Below are 17,060 nucleotides of genomic sequence, written 5' to 3'. Positions count from 1 at the left end.
TGCATTTTTTTTTTTTTAAATATAGCGACATTCCTGCAGAGCTCACACATCATATTTTCGCTGAACATTCCCATAAAGGCACTGACTGCATGATGACACACTGCATTACTAACGTCATGTCTGCTGCTGCTGTGAATAAAAAGAGAGGATAGACCATACTACTGCAGGAAGTCTTGGATCTGGTCCAAGCTTCGGCCTCGAATACCTTCATATGGGCCACCTATCAACGCCTCTCACTCCTCCTCAGATTACAGCAAATGTGATTAATTAATTGTGCCAATGCACCATGCAGATGTTGGGAATTCAACTCGTCACAGAGATAAACTGAGGAAAGACAAATAGAACATTTTGGATCATAGAAACATGCTGAAACAAAAACGTCAGTCACTAAACAAACCACTAGGTGGCAGAAAATGCACACAGCACAGGTTAGTGAACATCATCTAGATTTATGGGCCCAAAGTGGGCTAAAATGTAAATTTCTGCAGTATATTAGAGAGAAAATGTAACTTCTTTACATATTTAATACCTAATTATGAATCCAGGGTGTAAACATAACAAACAAAGTGTTAAATGAATCAAAAAGTAGCATCACTTGATTTATTTGCAGCCTTCAGCGTTTTATTTAAGAGTAGCTGTCAGTTTATTGAAGTGCTGGAGATCATTAGACATGAATCAGAGTATACAGGATCATACATACTAAGTGTGAAATGTTTCATGCGTTTATTATTATTATTATTATTAAGCTTTTTGCCCACATTAAGCCTTCACGCTTTATCGTCACACAACACAGAGCAACAACTTGGCACTTCCAGACACATCTGAAGCTCTCTGGTCTCCAGATTTTCCGTGCTCAGTCCTGGTCGAGCTCAACCAACCTGCCGGTACGCAGCATTGGACTCATCTTTGACTTCTTGGACACCTGTCAAGCAGACACCGTTGAAACCTCTCCTCTTTCCTCCTCTTCCTGCTCTCGCTCCACCTCCTCCTTCTTCTTCCTCCTCCAGACTCTCAGGAAATGAAGTTGGTTTGCGGGATGATGCTCTCCACTTTGTGATCCGCAGGGTTCGCCGTCGCCTCGTAGCTACAGATCGTCACTTCGTGTCTGTAGGCCTAGAAATCACACGGAGGGAGAAAGGCTTACAGCGGAGGTGTGCAACAGAGGTGACCATTCAGCTTTATTATTAAGGTATGTCAGATGGTCAGAAAAAAGGAGGAACAAACAGACTGACCTCCGAGAATTCTCCCCTCAGGCCGATGTAGTAGACCCTGGTGCTCTCTGATCCAAAGTTCTTTGAGATGTGGATGGAGAGGTGCTGGACACTGGAAAAACGAGCGATCCTGGAAAATCATGACACAAAACGGCAGACGCTTCAGTTTGAGGCAAAAACTCGGAAATTAAAATCAACTGTCGGCGTCTGAGAAACGGGATGAAGATGGGACATTGTAAAGGATCACAAGAGGAATTAAACATGCTCATCCTGAGCCATGACATGTTGTGTGTTACTGCCACTTTCTTCAGGACCTGAAGCAGCTTGTTTGGACAATAAACAGTTCATGCACTCACTTTGTTGGATACTCCAGCTCAGCTAAGGGGTCTCTGTTGAGCCTGAAGGCTTGTTCGGGTTCTCTGCCGGTGTCGTCGAACGACATCTGTGGGATGTTCTTGTACCTGGAATCAAGAGAGACAGAGGGACACAATCAACGAGATTTAGATTTTATACTTTTGCTGTGTCAGTTAGACAGAAATTCTGGGGTGTTCTGGAGGCCTTAGGGGGCTGAAGATGCTGATCCAGCGTAAATCTCTCTGGCTCCCTTCCCACTAACCAAAGAAGCAGCAGAAGACAGACACTCACAGTCGAATCTCAGCCGGATGAGAGTCGTCATCCTCTCCAGAGATGATGATGCCTTTCAGCTTCACGCTGCCGGTAAAACTGAAAGAAGAAGAAATTATTTTTTCACTCTATTTTATTTTTTACATGCATTTTAACCCGGACACACACACATGCAGTACAAGAGAGAGATGGTGGAGTGATGGGCAGCCAGCCAGACCAGCGCCCAGCGAGCAGTTGGGTGGGGTCGGTGCCTTGCTCAAGGGCACCTCGGCAGTGCCCAGGAGGTAAACTGGCACCTCTCCAGCTACCAGTCCACCTTCCATATTTTTGGTCCATGTGGGACTTGAACCGGCCACCCTCCGGTTCCCAAGCCCAATGGACTGAGCTACTGCCGCCCCTAAAGAAAGAGATGACACAAAGTTTCTTCAGTGGAAATCACAAAAAAAAAAAAAAACAGGACGCAGTGAAAGACGAGAAGAAAAACCGAAGCCGTCACGAGAGATTAAAGGGAGTTATCAAAAAAAAATAAAACTAAAATAAAAGTAGAACCGCTTAAACGTCTTATTATCTGTGACGAGGATCAGCTTACAAACTCACAACTTTCACAATGACGATGCTGACGATGGTTTTAGGACTTACGGGATGTTGAACAGCAGCTCTTCATCTGCGTCGCTCTCGACATACTGAAAGAAAAAAGACAAAACAAGGTCATCGTCAGACCGGGACACTGGTTTGTGAAAGAAACTGTGGAGCCCCTTGAGGCTAATTTGTGATATTTAACTGTATAAATAAAAATAACTTGACTTATCTAATAAATGTAGTGACACATAAAGTACAATATTAGCCTCTGAGACAAATATTGTACTTTTTAAATCCACTACATTTATATCTAATACACTTTTTAAATCAACATTTATCAAATATAAATGATAGTTTACATCTATGTCTAATAAAATGACATATTAGATATAAATGCAGTACAATATTTACCCTTTGAAGACTTTGGATATTAGTTATTTAGCAGATTTAGATGTTGCACTAAAGCAACACTGCCAATTTGCTGCATATACTTTTATACAATATATTTTATTATGTATAGTTTGTTCTTTATATTTTTATTCTTATGTTGTGTATTGTCACTGTGTGTAATGCTGCACTGTAATTTCCCAGCTTGGGATAAATAAAGTATATATATCTATCTTGATACTATTATACTATGAGTAATAGTATTTGTGCACTGTAGTATTTAGTAGTAAAATGTGTGCATCTTCCACCTGTGGACCAAACTCAGGTGTTTTCTGTCAGCTTCTGTAATATAAATAAAGTTTTGTTGACGTGCACTGTCACCCTGCAGCACCCCGTGTGTCTCCACCACAGCGGCCCACAGACAGGACCGCAGGCCGGGCTCAGAGGCTCCGCGGTGCCGTTACCTTGTCCCGTTCCTTCCGTTGATCCCACGGTTTGAACACCAGCTTCCCGTCTCCGTCCCTGCTCTCGTTCAGACACTGCAGCTTCTCCACGTCGATCCGCCGGTACAGTCCGTACTCCAGGCCCCGCTCCGCGGGCTCATGCTCCGCTTCGCACACGCAGCCGTGTCCGTGACCGTGACCGTGACCGGACATCACGGAGCTGAAAGACGGGGCTTTTCCGTTAAAGGTCGCTCGGACAAAGAGAAGAACGAGCCGCTCGGTCCCGGAGGTTTGAAGAAAGTGAAACACGAAGTTTCACTTCACGGCCTGCAGCCTCTGCGTCAGGCGTGAGAAAGAGACTTCCGGCGTGAGGTTTTCAAAATAAAACAAACAACTATCACCATGAGCCATCATGTAACTGTTTCAGCCCTTTATAGTGACAATATTATGAAATGAAAACAGACTTTGGGAAAAACGGTGTTTAGATTAAACACAAAAAATGGGATTATTCCAAATTATGTCAGCATTTAATCGTGCTTATTTTAATGCTTATTAGTTTAATCTGCTGATCGCTATTCTTAATCAGTTGATTACAGTTTCTTCCCACAGGCAGTCAGACTGTTGAACAGCAAAATGTAAATGTGCACATATATCCATGCACATTGCACCTTGTTTACCTTAATTGTTTTATACCATATCTGTTGTATCTATCAATCTATATCAAACTGTATACATTCATGTAGCCATTCTTGTTTTTTGTAATGTGTGTACACTTTATTGTAGTCCTGGCTGCACTATGTTCTATGTTGCACCATAGTACCCTGCAAAACACTGTCTGTTTTCACTGTATACTGTGTATAAACCTTGAACTTGTCTAGCCCATAAAATGTGAGAAAATTCTTGAACACTGTCTCAGGATCTCCTCAAATGTCTTGTTTTGTCCACAACCCAAATATATTTACTGAAACCAAACCAGAGAAATGATTTTTAAAAAGTCTGTAATTTATTTTATAGTTGACAATTAATCATATAATCATTGCAACTCTAGCTTATTTTGTTCATGGTGTTTTATTTAATTAATTAATATGAAACAATTTGAATACCTTTAAAAAAGTTTAAGATTACAGGACTCATTAAATTATTTATTTTTTATTTAACATCTCTTCAAATGTTTATGATTATTTAACAATACATGTATCAGAGTGTAAAAAATAAACAGTTGCTAACTTTAAATCAAAGTATGTTCTTCTCATTTTATTTTGAAGGGGAGGAGTGCCTCGCCGGAAGTTGTGGCTTCATTAAACGCACGAACGACAAAACACTGAACACGTGATGCGCTCTCTGCTCTCTGATTGGCTACATCTCTCACCATTGAACGTCTATACTGACACATTTAAAGAGACATTAACGTGTTTTAACGGGGGAAAAAAACACAAGTTTTAAGGGCAAAAAGTCAATTTTAATAAAAATGACCATATAACATTTATTAAAATCTAATAAAATTACAATTTTAAATCTACTTCCTTTCAGGCCCGTGTTGTAGGGTGCCAGGTCCCAGTGTTGAAAATAAATACATCTCATCATCATCATCATCAAACTTCCTTATTGATATTTTTCCTTATTGTTGTTGTTGTTGTTCTTCCTGTCGTCTCTTCAGCTCTCACTCAAGCTATTTGTCACAGTGAAGCAGATATAAACAGGGACGCACACATTCAACAGCAGGAAAACATGATCTGAAGCCACAGGAGGGTTAAAATAAGTCTACAATGTGTGTGTGTGTGTGTGTGTGTAGCTCATTGATATCATTAAAAACATGTTTATGCATGTGTGTGTTTGTTTGTTGTTGTTTAAAAAAAAAAAGTCTTTAACCAGCCAGTCGACGTCTCTGGTGGAGTCTTAATACCTCAGCTGACGTGCAGCATGCATGCCTTTAAAAAGATATCAGTTTTTCCTCGTGTAGTGTTTCATTCGATCACAGCCTATCTTTAAATTTTAAAAAACTATGACGTTTTGGGTCCAATGAAGGAAAAAGTTTGATGTTTTTAGGAAATATTGTTTGTTTTCTTGACAAAAGATGATCAACATCACGCTGCTTAGCTTAGCTTAGCACAAAGACTGGAAACAAGGGGGAACAGCTAGCCTAACAGCACATTTAAAGCTGTTTCATATGTACATAAAACATGTAAAAACTGCATTTTATGTGCCAAACTGTTTCTCTGTCGTGACTGCAAACTTCCAGTTGTCTCCACCCCGATAAACAGAAATGCTGTTTTTACAATTTAAACCGTTTAAAAACAGACAAAGTACAACATGTTAGTTTTGGGGCTTCAGAGGTGCGGGTAGGGGGATTTAGTAACCGACCGTTACACTGATTCCAGTCTTTATCATATGCTATGCCAAGCTAAGTAGTAGCTTCATATAGTCTGCAGACACGGTGTCGATCTATCTTTACTGCCGTCATTAAGAAAGCAAACGCGTGTATTTCCAAAAAGGTCCTCTTCAAATGTCTGCTGCAAAACACGAAAAAGTAACAAACTGTGTGTGTGTCCTTTGCATCTTGTTAAACGTTGGAGACTTAATTTTCTTGACGCAGAGGTCACACTCATGTTTCAAATACTTATTTAAAAAGACCCCTCCAAACAGACGCCATCACTTAAATAAAAACAAACAACTGATTTGATATGTTTGGTGGGTGAAGATGACGGCGTGTGTGTGTGTGTGTGTGTGTGTGTAGGGTTGAAAAGGGTCTCCGGTAAAATTTTTCTAAACTTAAATTAAAAAGTTGGAATTCATAAAATACATTCAGTCTCTTTCACACTATCGGCGGGAGAATCTGTTCTTGAAAGCTTTGATAGTTTTGGCCATCATGGGGGCGATTTCTGCGAGCGGAAGAAGACGAGAACAAAACGTTTGTTAGGTTTAAAAAGAACTCAAGTTATGGTTCATTTTTGTCGTTAACACTTACTTTTGACCTGTGGCTTGTCACGGGCGGCGGGTCCTGCTCCACCTCCACCTCCACCTCCTCCACCTCCTCCTAGTGCTGAGGAGCGAGACGAGCTGGGAGACGGGTTAAGTTGGGAGGAAGTGGAGCGGCTGGATTCACCAGAATAGTCGATGTTCGCTGGTCTTATTCTGAAAGACACAGGAAGAGACAAAAGTTAAGAGTTTCCTTATGGACAGTAAAGTAAACCGCAGCTGCTGTTAGCTCAGTTCGTTAGCCGGGCTGTGAGCATGTTACTGTTTGTACCACGGGTGAGGCAGCAGAATACTGACTTGATGGGAGCTGCAGCCGCGGTGGAGGCGGCTGTGGATGAACCGCTGAGGGTGCCGAACTTCTCCTGTCGGCGGCGGACGTCCCGCGGCGGTTTGGCGACAGAGTTCACAAACGCCATCTTAACCTGCCGCCCTGCGAGGACAAACACAACAAGTCACATTAAAAATACTTCAAGACATCAACCTCGGATCCAAACCTTCAGTCAGTAAAAGCCTCGCTTACCTTTTGGCTTGTTGGCGTGTGCGGATGAGATGTTCTGGGTGAGCAGCTTCAGACGCTCCTCGCGCTCGTCGTGCAGCCTCAGGTACATCTCCCTCCACGACTCGTACTCCTGAGGAGACTCGCGCTTGAAGTCCCGCCGACAGTGGCGCATCCACAGCTCGTCAGATTCCTCCGTGAACCACTGAAAGGAGAGCGACCGACAAAACTTCATCCATCATTTTATATAATAGAAATTATAGAAATATTAACATCAACGTGTTTCAGCCAAGCAGCGACCTCCATGGCTGTGAAGTGAAGCCAATGCGGAGACATGGTGTGGATGTGTGTGTGTGTGTGTGTGTGTTACCTGGTTGCTCTGCTCGATGCGGTACAGCTGCTCGGGCGTACATCGCTCCAGCACCGGCTCCAGGATCTCGAACGGCACTCCTCCCACCTCGGCGATGGCTGAAAGAGCGCAGAGGCACTTAACGGTTACACGTGTGCAAGGAGTGTTTGTTTGTTTTAACCGCCGTGGGATAACAGGCAGGTGGAGTGTGACCGCAAGTCACAGGGGAGTACACAAATCGGCTCACAAGCGTAACTCAAGTGATCTCATGGGCTTTCTGTCGGTGAGCCGCGCCCCTCTTTTATACCACTAAATAATATTAAATTTGACCCAGACATAAAAGTAAAAGAAGCAGCTCCACTTACAGTCGATGTTGTTCTGCAGCACACGGATGCACTGCTCGTACAAAGTCATCATCCTGGGTAAGTAGGAGGTCTTGGATCCTGAGTAGACGACCATCTTAGAGTTGAATCGCTTCCCTGTGAACCCGGCGTCCTCCTCATCGTTGCAGACAGGAACTGAAAGCAAAGAAGGAAGTCAGAGTCAAAGAACTAGATTACGACTCTGCTTGTACTTGTCAAGCCTAAAATTTTGAATATTTCAAGTTTCAGTGAGCCAGAAGCCTCAAGGTGTCTTGAGGTTTACCGCTTTACAGTTGGAAGATACAAAAGGTTCATCACTGAAATGACCACAGATTAGCGAACCTTCTGGACATCAAAGACGCAGATTGAGTCTACAGATGAACTCACTCAGTACAATAACATGCACACATGGAGAGAAACCAGGTTAGGCAGGAAATCAGAGAACGTGTTTACATGAATTTAAGTGACCTGGTTACAGTTAATCTGTAAATACAGAGATCAGTCATCAGATTTCTGCCCTACACCCGACTTTTAACCAGGAAGCATGGCTCGCTTATTTCAGAATATGTCCATATCTGCTCGTTTATTGTTTTACTTTAGAGTAGCACTGACGCTTTGCATTTCCTTTAACGCCTAAAAGAGAGAAGATCATCTCAGCAGCAAACCAGGTTTGGTTTGCATCAGCAGCAAATTAACGGCTCCAATATGTGGTAAAGTGATCAGTAAAAATAAGGCCGATGTGTAAGTAAAGCCAGAGTTACAAGGTGACGTATGATGCAAACATCAGAAAGATAAAACAGAAAATAACAAAGCAAAAGGAGGAAATATTGACCTGTTTGTCTGCAGAATATCAGGACTACGTGATGATGATGGACTTTGTGGTTTAGAAGAAGGTGAGGATGTTACCTTTCCGTCTCTGAGGGGACAGCGGCGTGACGTCGATGGAGGGCAGAGGTCTGTAATTGGGTTGAATAGCTGGCAGAGGGATTTCAGGAAGAATCGGAACGGCCTCCACAACCTACAAACAACGTTACATCAACATTTAACAAGCAGGATATGCAAACTTGTTTTTTTTAAATCAGAGTTCGGTGCACTGATAATATGAAAAGTTTGTGGTTAGCAGTCAAATTACCGATTAAGATAAAGGAACAGTTCGATGAACAGATTGACATCGCTGCAGATTATATAAGGCTGCTGCACGCAACAGAGAAACTACAAGAAGAGATATTTTGTGACACTCAAAGACACTAAATGTTTGAAATCTACAAGGTTGCTGCTCTTCTCTGAATGATCTAGACGGTGGAATAAATGAGAAACAAACACGACCCTACAGATTTAAAGCACAGCTTCGGTTCGTGCACCTGAGATGCAATCGAAAGCTCAAAACTACTACAATCACTCTTTTTTTTTTTGCTCACTTGGTAGAAAAAGTCATGAACACAACATCAGCATGTCATTTTGACAGCAAATCTACATTTGTGTTATCTTATTTACGCATCCAGCACTTACAGAGCGACATGATTATTCATTTAGAGTGTTTCAACAAGTAGTTTCAGGCTACTTGTTGAATGTGTGTCCAATATTTACTCTGTTTGGGTCTCCACCAACTCCGGAGGGAAATATTTGTGTCTTTAGCAGCTAAACACTCCTGAATACTCCTCCTAGTCGCTAACTATGTCCGAGTAGCAGGTGTACAGCTGAACAATGAACTGAAAGTTAGATTATTCATTTAAATTCTGCATTGTTTTGATCTGCCGTTCTTACCCTCTTGCGTTTTTCAGGTGTCGCTGCAGCTGAACTGGAGCCTGAATGCGACCTCTTGGTGCTCTGAGTGCCGTTAGCTTTGCTCGCTTTGGAGGAAGAGGAGGAGGAGGAAGAGGAGGGCAGAGGGGTGCGTGTATGATGGGAGGACGAGACGGAGGATGAAGACGGCCGACTGTGAGACGAGGATGACGACGATGACGACGGCTTCTTCTTCTTCTTGACAGACGTCGGGGCGTCGTACGTGAGAAAAGACTCGAAGGACATGGTGGGAGTCTCAAAAAAGTCCTCCTCCTCCTTGGATGGAGAGTCCTTGGAAACTCGCGGCCGCCCTGGAAACACAGCGGCAGAGGATGAAGTGAAATAAATTATCTGAAACATCTAATCTTTGTGAGCGCAGCTTTCTAAGAACGGAGCGATCACTCTTGTTGTTTTGCTGATAAATGGTTTGTTGTTTGCCGAGCTGCTCACAGGTCGTATCAGGAGCTCGATCAGCTCGAGCAGAATGTTGCACTCTGTTGAGGTCACGTTTTGTGGGCTGATAAAACTGAAACATTGTTCAGATGCACAGAGCTGCACAAATAATCATCTAACAAACATCATCATTAATTCATATTTATGAAATGCAATTGTAAGCATTGGTAATGAAACCATCACAGGCACTCTGTAACTGATCTCTGCTTTCCATAGACGATGAAACCGGATCCTCTACTCAGTGATAAATGTTTTCTATTCTTGTGTCAGCTGATTACAGCAGAGTCCAATTTTATTTCTGATTAGCTTTGAGAGGACACAAGCAGGTTTTGTTGTATTTGGGTGGAAAAAGAAGACGGACGCTGAACAGTTTTGATCTACTCATGCAGCTTATTCCACAGCGTCTGCATCAGCTCTTCTATATAAAAGTTCACACAGAGAAACATTCAAACTAAAAGGCAAAATGTGTAATGCTTGCGTCGTTGATCATTATTCTTATTAATCTCTTTGAACTGAAAGATTCAAGGAGCAAGAGTAAACAAAGTTTGTATCGACTGACCGGGACGCTGCTTGTGAAGCAGGTTTTAACAATTTGTCATTAGTACTTATGAAGCGCCTTCTAGTCTTCCAACCACTGAAGGCACTTTCACCATTCAGGCACACATCGACACACCAAAGCTGAAGCCTTCGGGTTTCAATTTGACACTTCGACATGCAGAGAATCATCTGTAACTCCTGAGCCACGACTGAGGCAGAGGAGTCTGCGTTTATAGTGACTGTGATCATTTCTCGTAAAGTCAGAGAGGGCTCCAGCAAAACTGGGGATGTCACAACACTTCTTCACTCTTAAAGCCTAGAAAGGGGAACTCTGCAGGTTTTACACATCATTTCCTGTTGAGTATCCTGCTAACTGCTGCAGGAGCATAACCACAATCTGTTGATGTCTGACTGACTGGCTGGCATGCGACAGTAGTTTACACGGTTCAGCTGAAGGAATATTTACATTACTTCCAGGTGGATGCAGAGTTCATATTTACAGTGATTCCTTGCATTAAATTTCATTTCTGTTCTGTCAGAGTACGACGTTAAATCACTGGAGGGCTCTAATATTTAGATCCACCTGTCAACACTCACCGTCATCTCCTCCTTTCTTCTTCTCCTCCCTCTTGCTCTCGTGCGTGGTGGACTTCTTGCTGTGCTTTGCAGACTTCTGTACAGGACTCTGCTGTCTGTCTCTGTCTGCGCTGCGTTTCTTTCCTTCACCTCCCCCTCCTCGATCAGTACTCATCTGTGCATGACGTTGCCGCCGCTCCTCGTCTCTGTCTCTGTTTTTGTCGCCGTGGGAACTGTGATGGTGGTTCTTGTTGGGTTCTTTGTTGGGTTTGGTGTAGCGGACCTCTTTGCGAGGAGGAGGAGGACTAGGCTCGGGCTCTGGCTCTGGCTCGGGCTCGGGGCTCTCGTACTCGTCCGACTGATAGCCTTCTCGCTGTGGAGGGCTGTACTGCTCGTGTTGATGAGGAGGTGAGGGCGAGTAGTTCGTGTGATAGCCTCTCTCCTCCTCTTCTTCCTCCTCCTCCTCCTCCATGTAGGGCGGCTCATCTTCAGGGGAGGGTTCCCGGGTTCGTCTGTGGCCTCCTTCTCCGCCGCTACCACCACCACCTGCCTCTGGGCCTCGAGAGTGTGTGTGTGACCGCGGTGCCTCTTTGATGTGGCTGTTGGTGGGTCTGCAGACAACGAAACGATGAGTTAAATCACTGTTGGACTCAACGACAGGACGTCAACACACAATTGATGGAGAGAGAAATCAATCATCACGTCACCGTTTTACAGAATTACATCAAATTTAATGAGAACGAGAAACTTGTAATTAAAAGGTAGAGAGAGACGCCGCTGATCTGGTAGGAACTGGTAGGACGTTCCACAAACGGGGAACAACAGACAAGAAAAGTTTGGATTACCCCGAGTGTACGGGTGGCAGAGCCAGACATTGTTAATTGGAGGAGGTAACGTACGTCTCTATGAGGACGTTCAAGAACCGGAGACTACTTTGTAGTCAGCGTTAGAGATTTGAATTTAGCGCTTCTAACTTCTAGCGCGTCTTTGAATAACGAAGCTTAACTTCTCATAACATAACAAAGCATTTAAGAAGAAATATCCGATCCCTGCTCACCCTCCGAGTCTGAAAGATTTGATCTCGTCATGCCTCTTTTTTTTAATAAATAGAAACAAAGCAGGTCCATGTGTTTAAAATCTATCTTTTAAATCCTCTAGCAGAGTTTTGATTTACTGAAGACACTGCCTTTGTTCCTGATTATCTCGTCAATCAGGAACAAAGAGAGAGACAAACTATTAGTTTAATTAGTTTAATTAGTTTAATGTGAGTGCTGCCTTATCCCGTCTCTCATCAGGAACACCTCGGTTCAGCTTCGGTGTCATATATTTTTTTCCATAATTTGTTCTAGACGTCCCTGATAGAGAGAACAGAGCGGCGGACATTTAAGTTTAAAGAACGGTTGAGCATTGTGCACGATCACGGCAGGATCATGAAAGCTAAAGCGTGGCCTGCTCCACCTGCGCCTTCCTGCGGTTTGCATGTCGAGGCACAGCTATGCAAAACACACCTGTCTGCAGACTGAGGAACCAGTTTCTTCCATTTGGCTACGAGGCTTTTGGCCACATCTCCAGCTACTTCATGTTTCCTAAAAGAATTCACAGTCTTCCCCACTCCAGTTTCCTACGAGAGAACAAAACAAAGTGAAAACATGAACACCGAGCCCAGATTTATTGATTTAAACCAACAACAGAAGGTCATGAAATCTTTCCTCAAAGTCTGACTCTTTTATTTCTTGTCTGTCTGTGTTTATCTGTGAGCTGCAGCGAGGATTTGACTTTTACAGCTGCTTTATCACATCGTTGCCAGCTTCAGCTGAGTGATCGGATTGGTCAGAAACATGTTGAGGCTGAGCTGATCGTTGTGCATGAATCGCACCTGACAGGAAAGACTTGAAAAAGGTGAAGCTGCACACTACGACCTCTGTCTCATAATGTTTTTAGGGTTCAAACGAGGTCCAGCAGGTCTACAGCAGCATTTATTTCTTATTTTTAAATCAGCAGACATTGAAGCGATCGATGAACCAACACGTCCTTACCACCAGGATGTCCACAGTCATGGGAAGTTCCCCCAGACGTTTGAACGTCTTTAGAAGCTGGAAGAAAAACAGAAGAAATAATTAGATATTAAAGCTGACATTTTCAGAAGTCGACACAGTGAGATTAATCATAAAAACTCTGACATTAACTCCTGTCTGTAACTGTAACTATTTTAATCATCATTCAAGGTAAAATATCCATAAACCAAACATCTCTTTAATGCCTCTGGCTGTTAATGCTGTAAATCAGTTCAAACTTTGATTAGTTAACTAACTCGATTAACTAGAATCAGACACCCGGCCTCGTCTTCCTCTGCTGATGGAGTTTGCTCAGTTGTCATGGAGATAACTTATCGCATGACCTGCTCAGGTGGTACATGTGAGCGGTGTACTGTACCACCACCTGTTATCAGATGCAGAGGTTCAACGTTTAGGTGAGACAAACTCGAAAGCGACCTGGAGTTCAGATTATTTTAATGTTTGTTTAAAAAGATCAGCTCATCTTCCTGAGGAGTAGTTTCAAATCTCAAATAAATTATGATTTCATAAGCATATAAATAATTAAAATAAGCCACACCTTTACCAGCTGAAACACTGAAGTGATATACACGTTAATGCATCATTAATACACAAACATGACACGACTTTTAATACTTTTAGAAGTTTATCCTTATGTACTTTTACTTCAAAATCTGACTACTTATGTTTCAAAACTACTATCGCTTGTATTTCCGACAATAAAAACTAAATGTTTTAAGGTTTTGTGTTTCTTTTTTTATCATTATTATTGTCAGAGGAAGTGACGGCAGTGTTGAAAAAGATACAAGTGAGCCTTAATAATAATAATAAAAAAGACAGGATGGAGGTGTCATCTACTGTATGGAACTACTTAAACACATATTTACATATCTATATATGCACGCACGGCCAGGTTTCAATATCAGGATGATTTACATCACACATGTGCTCACACAGCAGACCTCTTCCTGTCATTTTAATTATTTAATTAAGTTTGTATTTTTGTATCATGTGTCCTCTGTGGTTTTCTGCTTTGTACTGTTTGTTATTGTGCCGTGATGTGTTTTAATTGTGTCTGCAGATAAAAAAAAACTAACTCTGGTGCAGCACATCAGATGTAATAGTTTATGTTTATGTTTAATACTGTACATGGTCCCATTAAATGAAATAAATTGAATGACTGTTAGCAGCAGCTTTAACCAGCTTTGCATCACTGGATGGTGTCGTGGCCTAACGGGGCAGGGCTGTAGTAAACAAACAAATAAATAAATAAATGAACAGAGCTGCAATTTATTTTAATTTAAACTCTAATTAAGACTTTAATCAAAGGGGAATACATCTGATATGAAGCGGACGTGTCACGCAGATCAGCTGCTTTGTGTTTGGGAGGAAGCTGGGTCACATCTCAGCAGAGAAAGTAAACAAAGGGAAGTGTTTTAAATTGTTGTTGAAACGCGTCACACGGACGGCAGACCTCAGGTCAGTGACGGCGTGAGCTGTGAGCGGACTCAGGTGAGGTCAGGTGAGCGTCACAGGCCTGAGGTCGGTCAGTTAGCCGTGCAGAGCTAACGGCTACCCCCGAGCCCTGCTCCGGGGTCGGCTGCTCGGATTGTTGCCGTGATTTTTTATTTTTATTTTATTTTTTAATGACGTCATCACAGCCAGCTGACCGCTGTGATCGCGAGCTAACGCGCGCGGCGTTAAAGAAGTGCGTTATAACGCGTTAAAAGCCTTAATGACCGTGACGTCGCACATGCTGCCTTCACGGCCTGCTCGGAAATACTGGAACCGTAGGTATTGTTTTAGGATTAATCAACCTATTACACATTAAATGTCTCATAGATTCAAGTAAGATTTAATGTATGTTCATTATATTTTGACCTCGGGTTTGTAATATTTTTTACTTACTTTCTATCTTTTATATACTTTCTGTATATATTTCCTCTGTACATTTAAATCCTATGCAAATGTTTAATTTTGCTACAGATGTTTAATTTTTTCTGTACATTTAAATTTAGATCTGTCTCAGGTTAAATTTAACATATGGCTCCCGTGTTATAGGTTAATTCTAATGTAATAAAGTATCTATCTATCTATCTATCTATCTATCTATCTATCTATCTATCTATCTATCTAATGTCACAGTTGTTTGTAGATTTATTGGTCAGAAAAGCTTTTTTTTTTTTTTGAAAGACGAGTGCACATATAATATTAAAGAGAAATACATTTCATTATGATGGGATACTTGTGGAAAACTGTAGCTCCTTCTACTAATAATTGAGTTTAATTTACTTAATTTACTGTTAAAACGTGTGAAAGTATTATTGTATTCTAGAAACATAGTTCTAGTTGTTATAATTTACATTCCCTCGTCATGTGTTTACCTTACAGTTACTGTAACACAATGCCACAGGTTGATTTTCTTCTCTACCATTAAATTGCTACAGAATTGAACAATTACTACAGAAAACTACCACTAGTGTTCAGCAGTGTGAAGTACATATACTATTTTGAGGTATTTACTTATTTGAACATCTCCCATTTTCTGCCACTTTATAATTCTACGCCACCACAATCCACTACATTTATTTTAAGATAAGAAACGATAAGATAGACTTCAATGATCGTCACAGCCGCACAAGTCATGCTGGTGGTCTGACAGCTGTTGGACTGAAGGACATGTGGTCGTGTTCCTTCTTATATAGATATAAATGATTACACTTTATTGATGCATTGGTTAGGAGAAATGAACAGTTGAGATGGTGCGTGTGCAGGTTTTCTTTTTTCATTGTATAACTCTTATTTTTATTTCATCTTTTTTTTAATTAGAATTGGCTTTTACATGTTCGAAATAAAATTCTCAATCACTTAATCAATCCCAGGGGAGACATTCACGAGCTACACAGCGATATTTAACATAATTAAATAATACACACCTTTACCAGCTGCATATAAGAATAATGAATACTTTGGTACTTTTTAATGAATACCCCCTGTTTTCTTTATATAGCATCTATATTTTATTTTTGCATTTGTATTTATATTGTGGTTTTATCTTTGTCTATACTGTACTATTACCTGTATTAGGACCAGCACCTCGTTGAAGCCCCCTGTAATTTCATTGTGCTTACAGTATATCTGTTGTACAATGACAACACTATGGTCACTTTACATTGCAATACTCTTTTTATATATATATCATGGCACTTTTATCCTCAGTACTTGTCTGTTTGTAGGTTGTTTTTGGTGTTTATTGTGTAGGTTATAGATATTTCTGTCTGTTTAATGTGTTTTTTTTTTTTTGCCTTTTCTACTTTTTTCTAATTCTGTAGTGTGTGCTACACTTTCCTCTGCTGCTGTAACAAGTAAATCTCCCCGTGGTGGGATAAATAAAGTATATCTAATCTAATCTAATCAATAAAAGCTTTCTATTATATTCTATTCTCGTCGACATAAGCTATATTTTGAAACTAATACTTTTACTTTAAATTAAAGTTAAAGTATTGTTTTGCAGAGTGGTATTGATACTTTTACTTAAACAAAGATCTGAAGTTGTTTCAGAGATACTTTAATTTGTTTTTTTGTTTTTTTAAACTACATGAATGCTGTTTGACGTGAACGTGTCTCAGATGTCCGAGCACGACAGCGGCCCACGAACGCAGCATTTAAAAAACCGTTTTAACCGCCGCGCGCTGCGTCTTTTCTCCTCCGGCCGCCGCGTGTCGAGAGACGGTCGGTGCCGAACACCGAACCGGTCCACGTCGGCCCGCTCGGTCGTTACCTTTCGAGGCTCCGGAGTCTCCAGGAGCCGAGCCCGAAGTCTGTCCACTGCTTCCAGCAGTTCCTCCGCCATGTTTACTGCTGGCACCCTGTCCGCCCGGAAGCTACTTCATCCTGAGCGAGCAGAGACAAGAGGGGGGCGGAACCAAAAACAAAGGTTCCGCTTTGTTTGTTTGGCGACGCTTAAAAATAAATTAAAAACAATAATAATAACACAGCGTCAATAAACATGTTAAGAAGAAGATTTAAAACTGATGGCGGGAGAAACAAAAGAGAAAGTTTGTACATTAAGATAACAGTCACGCAAAAGACGGAACTACGTCACACAGCACAGCTGACGCCGCACGCGGGGGGGGGGGGGGGGGGGTGACACCTGTCGGTGTGACGTCAGCTGAGGTCAGGTGTGATTTATTGTGGATCCGATTACAAAGAAGAAAGTGACTTTATGTGA

At 41.7% G+C, this 17,060-nt stretch overlaps 2 protein-coding genes across 2 annotated transcripts; both read right to left on the bottom strand.

Moving 5' to 3' along the window:
• Window positions 1-595: 595 nt before the first annotated feature.
• On the bottom strand, window positions 596-3,616 carry pithd1 (PITH (C-terminal proteasome-interacting domain of thioredoxin-like) domain containing 1). The gene is made up of 6 exons (XM_019270764.2): window positions 3,266-3,616; window positions 2,475-2,518; window positions 1,857-1,934; window positions 1,568-1,672; window positions 1,233-1,341; window positions 596-1,113 (listed from the first exon to the last, which is right to left on the bottom strand). The coding sequence occupies exons 1-6, from the start codon at window positions 3,455-3,457 to the stop codon at window positions 1,012-1,014; spliced, it is 630 nt and encodes a 209-aa protein (XP_019126309.1). The 5' UTR covers window positions 3,458-3,616; the 3' UTR covers window positions 596-1,011.
• A 1,471-nt stretch (window positions 3,617-5,087) lies between these two features.
• eloa (elongin A) lies at window positions 5,088-16,878 on the bottom strand. The gene is made up of 12 exons (XM_010745690.3): window positions 16,611-16,878; window positions 12,812-12,868; window positions 12,284-12,396; window positions 10,797-11,386; window positions 9,192-9,520; window positions 8,334-8,445; window positions 7,431-7,583; window positions 7,087-7,184; window positions 6,741-6,921; window positions 6,518-6,650; window positions 6,210-6,376; window positions 5,088-6,123 (listed from the first exon to the last, which is right to left on the bottom strand). Exons 1-12 carry the CDS (start codon window positions 16,680-16,682, stop codon window positions 6,062-6,064), a joined length of 2,067 nt encoding a protein of 688 aa, XP_010743992.3. The 5' UTR covers window positions 16,683-16,878; the 3' UTR covers window positions 5,088-6,061.
• Window positions 16,879-17,060: the final 182 nt, after the last annotated feature.

Source organism: Larimichthys crocea, chromosome XIII (assembly GCF_000972845.2).
Source record: "Larimichthys crocea isolate SSNF chromosome XIII, L_crocea_2.0, whole genome shotgun sequence".
Classification (NCBI taxonomy): Eukaryota; Metazoa; Chordata; class Actinopteri; family Sciaenidae; genus Larimichthys; species Larimichthys crocea.
Note: the sequence above shows the minus strand (reverse complement) of the source record. Positions and strands in the feature narration are given on the sequence as shown.